Genomic DNA, 13,694 nt, shown 5'->3' with positions numbered 1-13,694 from the left:
CATTCGTTAGTTCAATACTGAGTAAATGTATGGTCCTCAGATACAGTGGGAAAGCTCACCACCTGGCCCTTCCTCTTCTGTAGGGGGGAGGGAATCTGTCTCTCAGTGTAGGAATTCCATTATCTGAACAAGGTTGGACAGATCCATGAATCCATCACAGCTTTTGTATTAGCCCTTCAGAAATCAGTGTGCGCCTCACTTCCCTGCCCTTTGACAGCTGAGGGTATCTCAGCAGTTACTTTTAATTCCAGCAACTTCTGTAGCTTGTTTCATGTATTAGTAAACTCAACCAAAGCAAGACTGCCTTTCAGATCACTCTTGAATTATATTCCAATTCTGTGTTTCTGGGTTTTGAATAACTGATATAAAACAAATAAGAAATAAGGTCAAGAGTCCTTACATAAAGAGGAAAGGTTAAATGTGACTTAGACAACGAATCTTAAAACATCTATTTCTGTTAAGCTGGAAAGCAACAGAAAAATACCAACCATGCAAATGCAAGAACATGCCACCCCAGAGCCAGAACATTCAAAACCAAAAGGGCCTTTCCTCTTGAGTCTCCACCAGCCAGTTAGTAAATACTACCTTCCCCAACATTCACACATTTATGCCATGCGCCATGCAACATCTCTGTGCATCCTATGGCCACACAAGCATACACACATCACCTTTAAATGAGACCAAGGTTAGAAGTAGCTACAAGAAAAATGTAAAACTTCATTAAAATACAATAGAAAAAATAGGAAGAAAGAAGACACATACCAGGTATTGTTTTAAAGATACTTACTATACATGCTGGATGATGGTAGTGCACACCTTTAATCCCACATTTGGGAGTCAGAGGCAGGCAGATCTCTGAATTTGAGGCCAGCCTAGTCTACAGAGTGAATCCCATGACAACCAGAGATACACGGAGAAACCTTGTCTCAAAACAAACAAACAAACAAACACCAAAAAAGATACTATATGAAATACATAATACTTATATGTAGTAGAGAAATTTATTTCTAATTAAATTACAAAATCTATTCATCAGGTAGTATGTCCCCCAAAGTAGTTTTTGTTTTCCAACAATTTTAATAAGTGTACAGCTTGTCTTCACATCCCTTGAAAAGGAACCTTTAGATGGAGGTACCACCCCACTGTTTCATGTTCTTCCAGTTCCTGTTTGTATAATGACCATTACAAAACCTATGAATTGTTTCCTGTTTATAAAATGATTCAGCTTAGAGAGGAGGCAGAGGAGACGGTTATTCAGGGGTGGTTATTCAGCCCTCTCTCCCCCACCCTCCCCTGCAGACATCCCATTACAAAGAGCCTGACTCACTCTGTCACACAAGCTTGGTCCTTCTAAGAGTTTTGCAGATTGTTATGATGAATACTGGCTCGTAAATCTGGGTGAAGCTATCTGTGCCATTTCCTCACAGCCAAAAGGACACCAACAAGGGAGCCAGACAGTCCTCAGTCCTCCTTTTATGAAGTGATCTGTGGTTTGCCACTTGGAGGAAGAGTGACTTAGCCATTAAGGTGCCTGAGTTGGGTATGCACCCCTCCCCCAGGCCCAGTCTGCATTCCTCGGTGAGATTATGGTGATGCATTCTGGCACTGGGCACGGAGATCTGCTGGCTTCCTCTGTGAGAGGCCAGGGAGCAGTTCTGGGGCTGAGCTTCAAGATCAAATAGAAGCAGTGAGTTTCTCCTCCAGAGCTGGGGAGAAAGCCTTCCATGGGAGCATTGCTTCCTCGAGCTGATGAGAAAGGTGCCTGGATAAGAACTGCAGGGCTACCATGGCAACTCACACTGCACGTCCCTCACATGTCACACGGTGCTACTAACATCCTGGTCCTTAGATACAGCCTGTGGCAGAACACTCACATAGCTCAAAGTAAGAGCTTTGTGAGTGTTTGTGAGATGGAAAGGGGGAAGGCTAGAAAGAAAGGAGGGAAGAATGGAGGGAGAGTGGGAGGGAAGAAGGGAGGGAGAGAGGAAAGAGAACAGAGAGGGAGGCAAGCTGGTTGGTTGAAAACCCCACACACCTCACACTGACCCCAAATTCAGCAGCTGAGCCACAGGGAGTCTCATAGGAGCAGCTCAACCTCAGACTCTCAGAACACGCAGAAGACGTACCACGAGTGTCTAGATTACTTCAGTGTTTTAAAAATCCCTTCTCAATCAATCCAACTGGGAAGGGTAATGACAACTCAGAGAACTGACTGAGTTGTGGGTGGTACACAGGAGCTGGGCTGGGAGGAAAAGGAGATGGGGTTCCAGCTATAAAGGCCACCCTGGCTGGAGTAAGAAAAGGGAATGGCCAGGAGGCTGGAAGGCAGGGGAAGAGCCCTGGCTAGCTTGCTGGGTGAATGATTAACACATGGCCACTGTGTATGAGGTGGATTAAGAAATTTTGATCCACTCCTTACCTCGAAGTGTTCACAGATCCAGTTCAATGCACAGACACATAAACCATCAGATAAATAAAAGCGTTTGCCCCTACACTCGGGCAGAACTCAAAAACTATGAACTCCATAAGCTCTCCTCAGGAAGACAGAGAAGCAGTCATAGGGGGCTGCTGAGGTAGATTTTCCCAGAGAATGATGGAGGTACGAATGGGAGGAGGGAGCTAAAGGCAAATTGAGGAGACAGACTCTTTGGAAAACTGAAATTATATTAGGAGAGTCCAACTGTGGAAAGAGAGGTGGAACTAACATTTTGAAGACATCAAGCGCGCAGCAGTCTTGGGGATATCGACAATTGACAAAGACAGAAGATGCTGAAGGTCGTGGGGATGATGAGGCTACATTGACAGAAGGGAGTCTCCGTGAGGGATTGTCCAGATCTCGAGGTCTGTAGGCGTGTCTGTGAGGACTACCTGATGTGAGAGGATTGAGCCTAAAATTGAGGGCCACCATTCTCTGGGTCTAGGTCACAGACTATAGCAGTGTCAGGAAAGTGAGCTGAGCAGTAGGCTTGCATGCTTCACTTCTCTCTGCTCAACTGTGGACAAAATTTGATTACTGCTTTAAGGTCCTGCCACCTTTATCTCCCTGCTAACCTGTAATCATGAGATAACATAACCTTTTTCTAATCCTTAAATTGTTTTTTTTGTCAGGTATTTTGACACAGCAGCAGAAATGAAACTAACACAGCCATATCTGAAAACACCAACAGATCTAGTTAATAATTCAGGAAAGCAGCAGGAGGAACCAAGAAGGCAAACAAGAACTCCAAAGACTGGGAAAGAGAACCAAGTGTGGACATGTGCACATATGTAATGAGGACCCACTCTGAGATAGTGACATGTTATACTGAGGCTATGGCCGGTCGCCTGTCCTAAGAACAGTGGAACACAGGGGCAGGGGATCGAAAGAGACTAAAAAGGACCTGCTGAAGAAATTCTAGAACTTACACAGGAAAGACAGAGAAGGGGGGGTGGGGAGGGAGGGAGGGTAAAACAGAGAGACAGGGAACAGCAAAGCAAGGCAAAAGACCAGACACAAGAGTGCATCCAGAAAAATCAGCTGGGGAGGGGACAGGAACTCCCTTAGTGTAGACTAATGAAATCCAAGGATTCCAAGAAGCCAGAGGCAAGCAATAGTGTCACATGTCATAGGAGGGTGGCAAGCTGGGAAAGGCCACATGACTGAACTGGAGGATAGTTTCCCAGTGACCAGCACAGAAGGGTGCTTAAGGGTGAGCTTAAAAGGATTTTACAAAATGGAAAGCAAGTAAAATCAAAGGAAATAATGGACTTCGGAGTCAGACCACTGAGGAAGAATGAGCAGCTCTCAGAACCCTGAGGAAAATGAATCCCACAGCACATAATTAAAAAAAATTCTAAATGCTGCAGGCCCTCGTGGCTTACAACAGTAAGCCCAGCATCCCAGCACTTGGAGGCTGAGATGGGGATCACTAAGTGTTCCAGATCAGCTTGTGCTTCAGAGTAAGACTTGTTTCAAACAAAACAAAACACTGGGGCTAGAGAGAGTTTGCTGACTAAAAGCATGCTCCTCTTACAGAGGCCAAAGGTCAGCCCCAGCACATCTGTAACTCCAGCTCCAGTGGACTCGACTCCCTCTTCTGGCCTCAGTGTGCATGCAGTTAAAACACACACACACACACACACACACACACACACACACACACACACCATGCAGTGACAAGACAGATACACATGTACATAATTTTTTTCAAATGTAAAGCAAAAGTGATAAACACTCTTAAAGAAATCAGAACTGCTGATCAAAGTTGTATGGTTCATTTTTACGGAGAAGTGATTCATTTTTCCATTGATTATCCTTAAAAAAAAAAAAAGCCTCCAAGGTGTCCTAAATTTTCCAAATACTACATTGTTAGATACAATTATCTTGAATGAAGTCTAAGCAAGTGTCTGAACATACACCAGCCTATAAGCCTCAGCTGAGCAGATGTCCGTGGGGAACACTTGTCATTCCCAAACACTCAGGGTATACTGAGTTAAGTCATCACACAGAGAAGTCCGGGATCCTCCCATGAGTCCCTGCATCTTCTCACAGGGCCTGAATAGTAAACTCACAGAACCCAGAACCTGGCCAGATGGTTCCTCTTCTGTATACATTTCCCTGTAAACAAATAAACCACCCATTTGGTGGGGGGTGTGATTTGAATTCTTAATCATAAACTTATATTATAAATTAATATAATTAACTATGAATTAAATAAAGATAATTATTTTTAATAGTTCAATTACACCTGGGACATAACCCTGGTTTTGACCAGTTTTCCTTCATCTCCTTAATCTCCACAGTACCCTGGAAAGTTGGGAACTTTTACTGAGGAATTCTACTGGATGAGCCAAGATAGAGGCCATCTGAGGATCAATAACCCTTGGAAAAGGCACACACGCATTCCAGGTTGCTATGAACAAGTCGGCAAGCTGCATGGTTACAACGGAGAAGTCGCACTGAGTAGGAAAAGACGCAGAGGTCTCCTAGGATGAGGCATAAGTTAAGCACTGCGTTTCTTCTGACTAAAAATAATCTGACAGGGGTGAAGGCCAGTCTAGTCTGACTTCTAAGAGCCACAGTCCATGGCTCAAAAGGGAACTCACAACCTGCTCGCAACCTCTCCTATGTTCCAGAAGCCTACAACAACACAACTTAGAGGGTCCCTGGCCACAATTATTAAAAAGAACTTGGATAGGCAGATAATTATGCCGATCTAATGGTGGACATAAGAAGCAAACATCTCAAATCACAGTGAATTTTATCTGTCTAACGCTTGACTAGAGTTCAATGGTATAAGAATTATTTCTAACTTGTTACAAGTATAAGTGAAACTGTCTTGAATAACCCGAACACCATTTTGTGTGACTTGAAGTAATATAATGCTTCTAAGATAGGAGCTGGCCATGGATATGTGGACAAGCAGCTTCAATCTGGGCCAAGCCCAAGACAGACTTTGATGTGCTAATGAACTAGCCCTAAACCGTGAGCCTTAGTAGCCCAAAGCTAATACCCACTGGAACAATAAAAATAAACAACCCTGGAGCTTTGTAGATGGCTCCTAGGATTGTATTGCTGTGCTCCTGAGAGCAAATCTCAAGCCCCTGTGCTGATATCTATGGGCCAGGGGACTCTGAGCCTGACCACTGTGTGGCTCTGGCTTACCTGTCACACACGCCCACCTGTTAGCACCAGTCCCTTCTCCCATACTCTTAAGGATCTTCTGAGACCTCTAACAGTGACATCCTCCTGGCCTGCCTCAGCTGAAGGACCTCATGGTGGCTCGGTTTTCATCTGAATTCTTCTCATGGGAGAGGATTCCCCAGTGGAAACCTGAAGCTTTTTCTGCCTAACCAATTGCGTCTGTTTGTTCCAATGAGATCACCATAACCTTTATATAGCATATGTGACAGGCAAATCTTGTGTGGACATCCCATTGCCAAGTATGTTGCAGCAACACTGGCCTGGGCTCTCTGCATTATTATTTTGCTAAAAATAAGAAACACACATGCGCGCGCGCACACACACACACACACGCACACGCACACGCACACACATGGCCTAAGTACTTAACGATGACAAAAGGACAAGACTGGATTCTTGACATTAAAACACAGAAAGCTCAAAAACAAACAAACAAACAAACAAAAACGCAACACAAAGATTTGTTTGGACAGACTATGCTAATGAGGTTAAGCTGTGTGCCCCAGATGTGTTCATTTCATGAACAGCCTTCTTACAGATGTGCGCTTCAGGCCAAAGAGGCCTGGGAAGACTGTTGGAAAACCAACAAAGACAAGACTTGGGAAAAGACGAGAAGACTCCCAACACGTGTAGTCACCATCGGACTGTCAGCGTCTCCTGTGAGTGGAGAGCAGTTTCCCACAGCAAGAGACTCCGCATGCCTCCACCAAGCCAGGGGCAACTTGCCAGTGTCACAGTGAATCTTCACTTGTTAATTGTATCTACAAGATTGTCTTTTTCAAATTGAACTTTAAAATGATGTCTGTCTATGTCCCATGACATAAATCAGAGAGATTGTCAGTGTCAAAAGTCTGGTTACATAATGGATGTTGTGTAAATCCAACAAAAGCCCTCAGGGCACATCAGGAGGGGGATGTTGCCTCCTTCAGGCTGATGTCACTTGGCATGAAGCTCATCTTTAAAAAGACTCCTAAGGTGTGGTAATATCTGTGACTCATGAATTGTCCTTTCATTGCTGTACAGATTACATGATTTCCAGGATTAATGAGCTGAGAGTCTGACCTCATTTGTTTACTGGACACAAACAGCATTACAGTAAATACCATGCTTATTAAGGCAAATTGGCAGGAATGACTTGCCAGATATGACCAGAGGAGGGGAGAGCCAAAGCATCTAGAACCATTAAATGAATGGATGCATTTACAGGGGGCAGGAAAAGCTAAGGCTACTTTGCCCAGAATTCTCACAAAACAGCAAGAGTGGGTTCACAGTGCCCTCAAAGTATCTGGCCTTCAGTGTCCAGAAACTGAGGAAGATTAGCCACAGGCATCTAGAGGGTACCAGGACCACAAAACAGGAGGCTATAGAAGCAGGCCTCGCAGGCCAGTAGCTAAGTGGGCAAGAAGCTGGGTCAGGAGAGTGAATCAGGAGGGTAACTCAGGCCACTGGCTACTTCTCTGAGCTTCTACAAAATGAGATCTGTGAATTTCACAATCTGTGTTTTTATTTTTGGTGCCATGTGGAATGCATCAAGTGGCAAAGAGTGCAGGAGGCAGGCTGACCTGGCTGTCATCTCCACTCCTTGTGAGTGTGGGCTAACCATCAACGTCTGCCGATCTCAGGTCTCCCCCGACGCCTGGAAGCAGAGAATTGTGACCAATAAGTAGTCAGGAGAAGCCCAGGGTAGATCCAGCATTTCTAATTACCTTTATTTCCCCTAACTCAGAGCATCTGGAATAGATTGAATGCTAGCATGTCCCCCAGCAGCCCACAGCTCACACTCCTCCACATGCCATACGTGCTGCTTGGGATAGAAATGTTCTTTCTCCTGGAACACTTCACATGACCTCCTGCTTAAGGCTATAGAGCAGACACTCAATGTAGTGCATCCCCAGGGACATCAGAAGAGGCTTTCACAGACCAAAATCAAGGATGTCAAAGGGAAGGTGTGTACACAGCACATATGCAGGAGAAGCAGACTGTGACCTCTCTCAGCACCTTGCTTTTATCATAGCTCCCATGTCAAACAAAGATCTTCTAGGCCTTTATGTGAAAAGGTTCAGAAAACAGACCCCTCTGAGTGAAAAGAACTTGGGGAACTGCCAGGAAGCGGGCATCACTGAGAACCTGGAAACCCATGTGCTTGGTTGTCATTTCTGGCCTCCCTTCCAGGACATTCCACACCTGTCCTCACCTTGCTGATTTTCCTGTCGCTGAACTGCACTCCAGACCTCCCCAGCACCCACTATGTAGACCGCAGTCTTCAAAGCATGCTTCCAGAACTCCGTGGCACTTGGGCTTTCATTCAGTCGCTGTCTTAGGTAGGGTTACTATTGCTATGATTAAACACTGTGACCAAAGCAACTTGAGGGAGGAAAAGGTTTATATTTGGCTTAAAGATCCTGGGTCACAGTCCACTGTGGGAAGGCAAGGCAGAAACTTAAACTGGGTTGGAGACTGGAGGCTGGAGCTGATGCTGAAGCCTTAGAAGGGTGCTGCTAACTGGCTTGCTCCTCATGGCTTGCTCAGATTGTTTTCTTGTTGAACTCAGGACTACCAGCCCAGGATGGTACCATCCACAATAGGTTGGGCCCTCCCCCATCAATCACTAATTAAGAAAATGCCCTACAGGTCAACCTATGGGGTCATGACCCCTTTGCCAAACCTCTATCTCCAAAAATATTTATGTTATCATTCATAAAAGGAGAAAAATACAGTTATTAAGTAGCAATGAAAATAATTTCATGGTTGCAGGTCACCACAACATGAGGAGCTGTATTAAAGGGTCTCAGTGTTAGGTTTGTTGAGGACCACTGGCCCACAGCCTGATCGTATGGAGGTGTTTTCTTAGATTGGCTCCCTCTGTCCTGACTCCAGCTTCTCCCAAGCTGACATCAACACCAGCCTGTACTGGCACCATCAGATTGTGTCCACCTTTCAGAGCTCTCTGCACCTTGGCAGAGTTCTAAACAGAAAGGAATAAATCCTGGGTGACATACTTTGTGGCCAACTGGACACCTTGAGGACTGAGACCACTCTATTCCTTGGTTTGTTTGGGGAAGGGTACGGTTAAGGTGATACTGCCACTTTGTCCACCCTTCAGTCTCAGCGATCTGCTGGACCTTCAGTGTACTTTACACACGCTAGGAAAACATGCTGTAAATAAGGTTATGTCCACATAAGACCACACAAAAGTGATCTGGGTTGGTGCTTCTGTCAGGAGGTAGACATTCTCTGGACAAGTTGGTTGCCAGCAAGGGTCTGGATGAGCTACTCCTGACTTTGAGCTAATGATAAAGTTAGGAAGTTTCATAGTTCTAGAATGGTTTAGTTGGGTGCACACCCTGAGTACAGTAGGATGGTTAACATTTTGGGCCCCTACCTACTGAAGACCCAGGAATGCCCTCACTAACCACCCGGGATTGCCCCCCATTAAATGCTCAGGAGAGCCCCTCACTAGATACCCAGGAGTACTTTCCAATAAACAACCAGGAATGCTCCCCACTAAACACCCAGGAGTACACCCTCACTAAGTACATAGGAGAATCCCCTCATTAAATATCCAATAGTGCCCCCCACTAAAAACCCAGGAGTGTCCCACACTAAATACCCAGGAGTATCTCTCAAGAATGCTCCCCAACTTAACACACAGGAGGGTCCCCCACTAAATACTCAGGAATGCCACTCATTAAACACCAGGAACGCACACTATTAAACACCAGGAGTGCCCTCACTAAATATAGGAAGTGTCCTTTTAAGGTTATGATGTCTATAAATGTCTCTAACAGTTGCCGAAATACTCCATTTGAGAATCACTCAGTTAAAGGCTACAAAATTGGGGGGTGAGGTGGGGAGATAGCTTAGCAGTTAAGAGCATTCACTACTCTCAAAGAGGTTCAGATCCCAGCACTCACATGATGATGGCACTCAATAATCCTAATTCCAGTTCCAGGAAATCCAACGCCCTTTTCTGACCTCCACAGGCACTGCATGCAGGTGCTACAATGACATACAAGTAGGCAAAACACTCATGCACATAAAATAAAGCTAAAAAAATTTTTTAAGCAAAACTACAAACTAAGTTGTGCATGGTGGCAAATTACCTCTTATCCTAGCACTCAGAAGGCAGGAGGCTGAGGCAGAAAAATCTCGAGTTTGAAACCAGCCTGGGCTACATAGGGAGACCCAACCAAAAATAAGGGGAGGAAGAAAAGGAAGAGGAGAACAAACAACAACAAAAGTTAAAGGCCACTTGATATGACAGTTGTTTTTACAGGGTGGCAATATATTATACAATTCAAAATTATTCCCCACTCACCTCTGTCTTATTATTATTGCTTCAAAGAAAAAATAATTCTGCAACTAAAGCAGCATTCAAAAACAAAAGCATCAGGTAAAGTTCCAAACAGAATCTAGACTGGAAGATATTTCTGTCCCTAGTCATAAAACAAGCTCTTCAAACTACTTGTGCTTCAGGAAAAAATAAAACCACTCAAAACACATATCAGCTTGTCCTAGCAGCTGAGCCAACAGCAGATGAATCTCAGAGACAAAGACACATCTTTTAACATCTACTCTGCAGTGGAATAGAGAAATGGTGCTAGCTCACATAACAGCTTTCAGGCATCTTTTTGATTGATAAAGTTTTCTAAATGATAGCAGGCCCGAAACAAATAATAGACACATAATCTTGTAGTACCCTGGATTCAAGAAGCAAGAAGGAGTGACAAGATGTTTTGCTGTGAGGACACAGCAGTGATACCAGTAATAACAACAGAAAAGATCGTGCCACCTTTTAAAGGGAGAGGAAAGCATCCAGATAAGGTTTCACCTTTTAAAATGTAAGCAATGGGATAGGTATTTTTAAACATCATACAGTGTGTTGAAAATCACTCTATCTCATTAATGTGTAAAGCTTTTATGTCAGTTAAATGTCCTATTACCCTTTAAATACACTCAGCAAATATCAAAACATATGTCACATTCACAGGGCAGCTTCTTTTCGTGGGGCTTCTGGTCTTTTTCCTCCTTGCATAATAACTAGAATTCCCTGTGTATCTTAAAGACAGAGCTACTGGATGGAAGACCTCAGGACCTTGGAACACCCCTCAGGCAAAAAAAAAAAAAGCCAGACCCCCATCTGAACCCCTAAAAATGAATGCTTTAACCAGGCTCACTCAAGTCATCTCTCACCTTCAAAACTTAGAGACCTAAAGTAGCCTACTTGGGCTTTTTGTAGCCAGTGGCTCTTCAAGTGTGGTTCCCAGACAAGTATTAAGAATAGAAACTCATTTCTGAGTTCGAGGCCACCCTGGTCTACAGAGTGAGTTCCAGGACAGCCCAGGCTATAAGAGAAACCCTGTCTCAAAAAAAAGCAAAACAAAACAAACAACAAAAAAAGAATAGAAACTCAGAAATGTGGTGTTTCAACTCTGACTCAGGAGGCCGGGTCCAATCTGCGACAGCAAGCGCTGTATGTGATGTCTAGGAGCCCTTAAAGTTGAGCCTACTGATTTAGGACAGTATTGTTTCCTGACCTATATCCATGTGGGTATATTTTTATTACAAAAATTCAAACTGTAATTTTTATTTCACCCTCAACCCACTGCAAAGTAGGTATCCCTACTTCAGTGCAGTCAAGGGATCTGTGCTTCACGCGGAAACAAGGTCTACCGTGCTTTACTAAGGAAGTCACAGGTTGGTTTGCTAGTCTCTTGTCTATTTGGGCTCCCTTAGCTTTCCTCTTTGGAATAACTTGGAGACCCTGGGTGGGTGGAGATGCGATAGCTGTGAGAGGAAGGGCCGCATCTCTCTGGTCACCAAGTCAAAACTGAAGGGCAGAGTTTCCAGCTGAAAGAACATTTCGTCCTGCCCACGTTTCCTTGGGTGACTGCAGGATCCCAAGGAGCTCCAGAGCCCTGGTTGAGACACGCCTACCCCCAATCCCCAGGAGCCGCGGACCCCTCAAGTATCCTGGCATCCAGGCTGCAGCAGGTGGCCTCTGAGGGACCAGAGACTAAGGAGTCAGCCCACATGGAGTTGCAGGAGGAGGTGCAGGGTGGGGACCCTATTCCTGAGGGTGAGTCTACGGTGCCTAGGGGCTGAGGGGAGACGCGTCTCGGTGTCCCAAGGTCTCTGAGAGCGAGGGAGCAGTGTGATCTAGATCATGTGCCCGAGTGGGAGGTGGCGACTCACCGTGTGGGTCGCTCTTCTCGCGGACGCCGTCCACGCGGCCGTCGGGATGGATGCGCAGGAAGAAGCCACCGTTCTTGCAGTAGAGCCGCTTGGGGTCCTTGAAGTGGCCCGGTGGGAAGGCGGCGCCGCTGTCCTCCGGCAGTGCGGGAAGCGAGGTGATGCCGCCGGCAGCCATGGCTCCTCCGCGGCCCCGGGACCCCGTTGCAGCAGCTCTCGGGGCTCCCCGGCCCCGACCCCGGCCTCGGCCCCCCAGCGCGGCTCGTCCGCGGGCTGCCAGCCTTCCGGTCAGTGTCCCGCCGGGCTCCCAGCCCAGTGCAGCCGGACTCTGCCTGAAGCCGAGAAAGCCCCTGTGTGTAGAGCGGCCCGGGGCCGCGTCACCCCGCGTCCCCGCCTGCACCCCGGCCCCGCGCGCCCCCGCCCCGCGCGCCGCCTCCTCTCCACGCCCGGCGCCTCCAAGTTGCAAAGAATCTGTCCCACTCGGCGGAGCTTTCTCCAGGAGACTGCCGTGGCGCAACTCCTAAAGTTTAAATGCAACTTTCTAACTTTCTCCGCTCCTGCCTTTTAACGCAGCGACGAGCCTTCCACCCAAAGCAGCAAAGGATCTGAACTGGGGAGGGATTGAGTCGGGCTTTGGAAATCTCCAGTCCGGTAGAGCACAAGCTGTGAAGGATAGGGTGCGGGAGACAGAGGCCTGGAATGGGGTGCCTGGGTTTCCTTTCTGGGCACCCAGCCCGAGACAGCGTGGGAAGATGAAAACCGCTTGAGTCCTCAACACGTAAAAGCCCAGAGCTGGCGCTTGCCCTGCCTCAGTTGTTAGATGTTTCTTGGAAAGAACTGAGTCTAATAAAATTGCAGTTAATTGTGGTTGGTGATCTTCAGTAGACCCTAATAAGGCTCAACGTTCAGCTTCTCTGCACCTCTGTCCCGAAACTAGGTAGCTACTGACCCCTACTTGTGGGGACACACCTCTTCTGTGAGGGTGTTTACCAAAATACCATTTGGAAAACCTGCACACCGTGCTCAGAGCCTCTGCCTTGTGAGGCTGCGAGACACCCTGACAAAGGGTGAAGGCCAGGAGGGTGAAGCAGAGAACTGCGCTGAAGAGTCACACAACACACGCAGTACCGCACTGTGGGGAAACGCAGATTTAGGGAAGCTTCTAGAAGTGCCACTATGTATTAGCTGTAGAAAGTCATCCTGAAGGTGATCCTTTTCATCTTCATGGAGGAGGTCTTCACTCAAATGTGTGATGGGCGTTAGCAAAGTCTCCAAAGCTGGAAGACCAAGCCTTTTCTCCAGGCCGTTGGGTATCCAGCAGGAGTGTGTGTTGTGTGCATATTCATTTTCCCTTTGCCTCCTGCTAGGTTCACGGCTGAAGCATTTATAACCTGAGACAACTTAACATGAAAAGATACTAACTTATTTAATGTAAACCTGGAGTCTCGGAAAGGAAATAAAGACTTAAAAGCTACACACAGACCCGTGTGTTTCCGGTCAGGCTGGGAGAATTGTGTATAATGGTAGAGAATGGTGATTGAAGCGGGTGCCAGCTAAGGGGCAGAACTGATGTGGGGACTTAGCAAGTTTTGGTTGTTCTGATTCTGTGTCTGTCAACAGGAACTCCCTGACCTGGTTGACACCTCTCAAATGTGGGTTTTATGACCTCAGTAAAATACTCCCTCCTCCCTCCTCCCTCCTCCCTCCTCCCTCCTCCCTCCTCCCTCCTCCCTCCTCCCTCTCCCTCTCCCTCTCCCTCTCCCTCTCCCTTTTCCTCTCCCTCTCCCTCTCCCTCTCCTTCTCCCTCCCCCCCTCCCTC

General features: G+C 46.5%; 1 protein-coding gene across 1 annotated transcript in view; it reads right to left on the bottom strand.

Annotated features, from left to right (window-relative positions):
- Positions 1 to 12,584, bottom strand: part of Fgf2 (fibroblast growth factor 2) — a 52,220-nt gene extending 39,636 nt beyond the window's left edge. The window contains exon 1 of the mRNA XM_028763189.1: positions 11,879 to 12,584. Coding sequence (XP_028619022.1) covers positions 11,879 to 12,053 — 175 coding nt within the window. The 5' untranslated portion in view covers positions 12,054 to 12,584. The remainder of the gene's footprint in view (positions 1 to 11,878) is intronic.
- Between the last annotated feature and the right edge of the window lie 1,110 nt (positions 12,585 to 13,694).

The sequence above is a fragment of the Grammomys surdaster genome, unplaced genomic scaffold, assembly GCF_004785775.1.
Source record: "Grammomys surdaster isolate TR1022 unplaced genomic scaffold, NIH_TR_1.0 62, whole genome shotgun sequence".
Classification (NCBI taxonomy): Eukaryota; Metazoa; Chordata; class Mammalia; order Rodentia; family Muridae; genus Grammomys; species Grammomys surdaster.
This window is presented reverse-complemented; position numbering and strand designations above follow the sequence as displayed.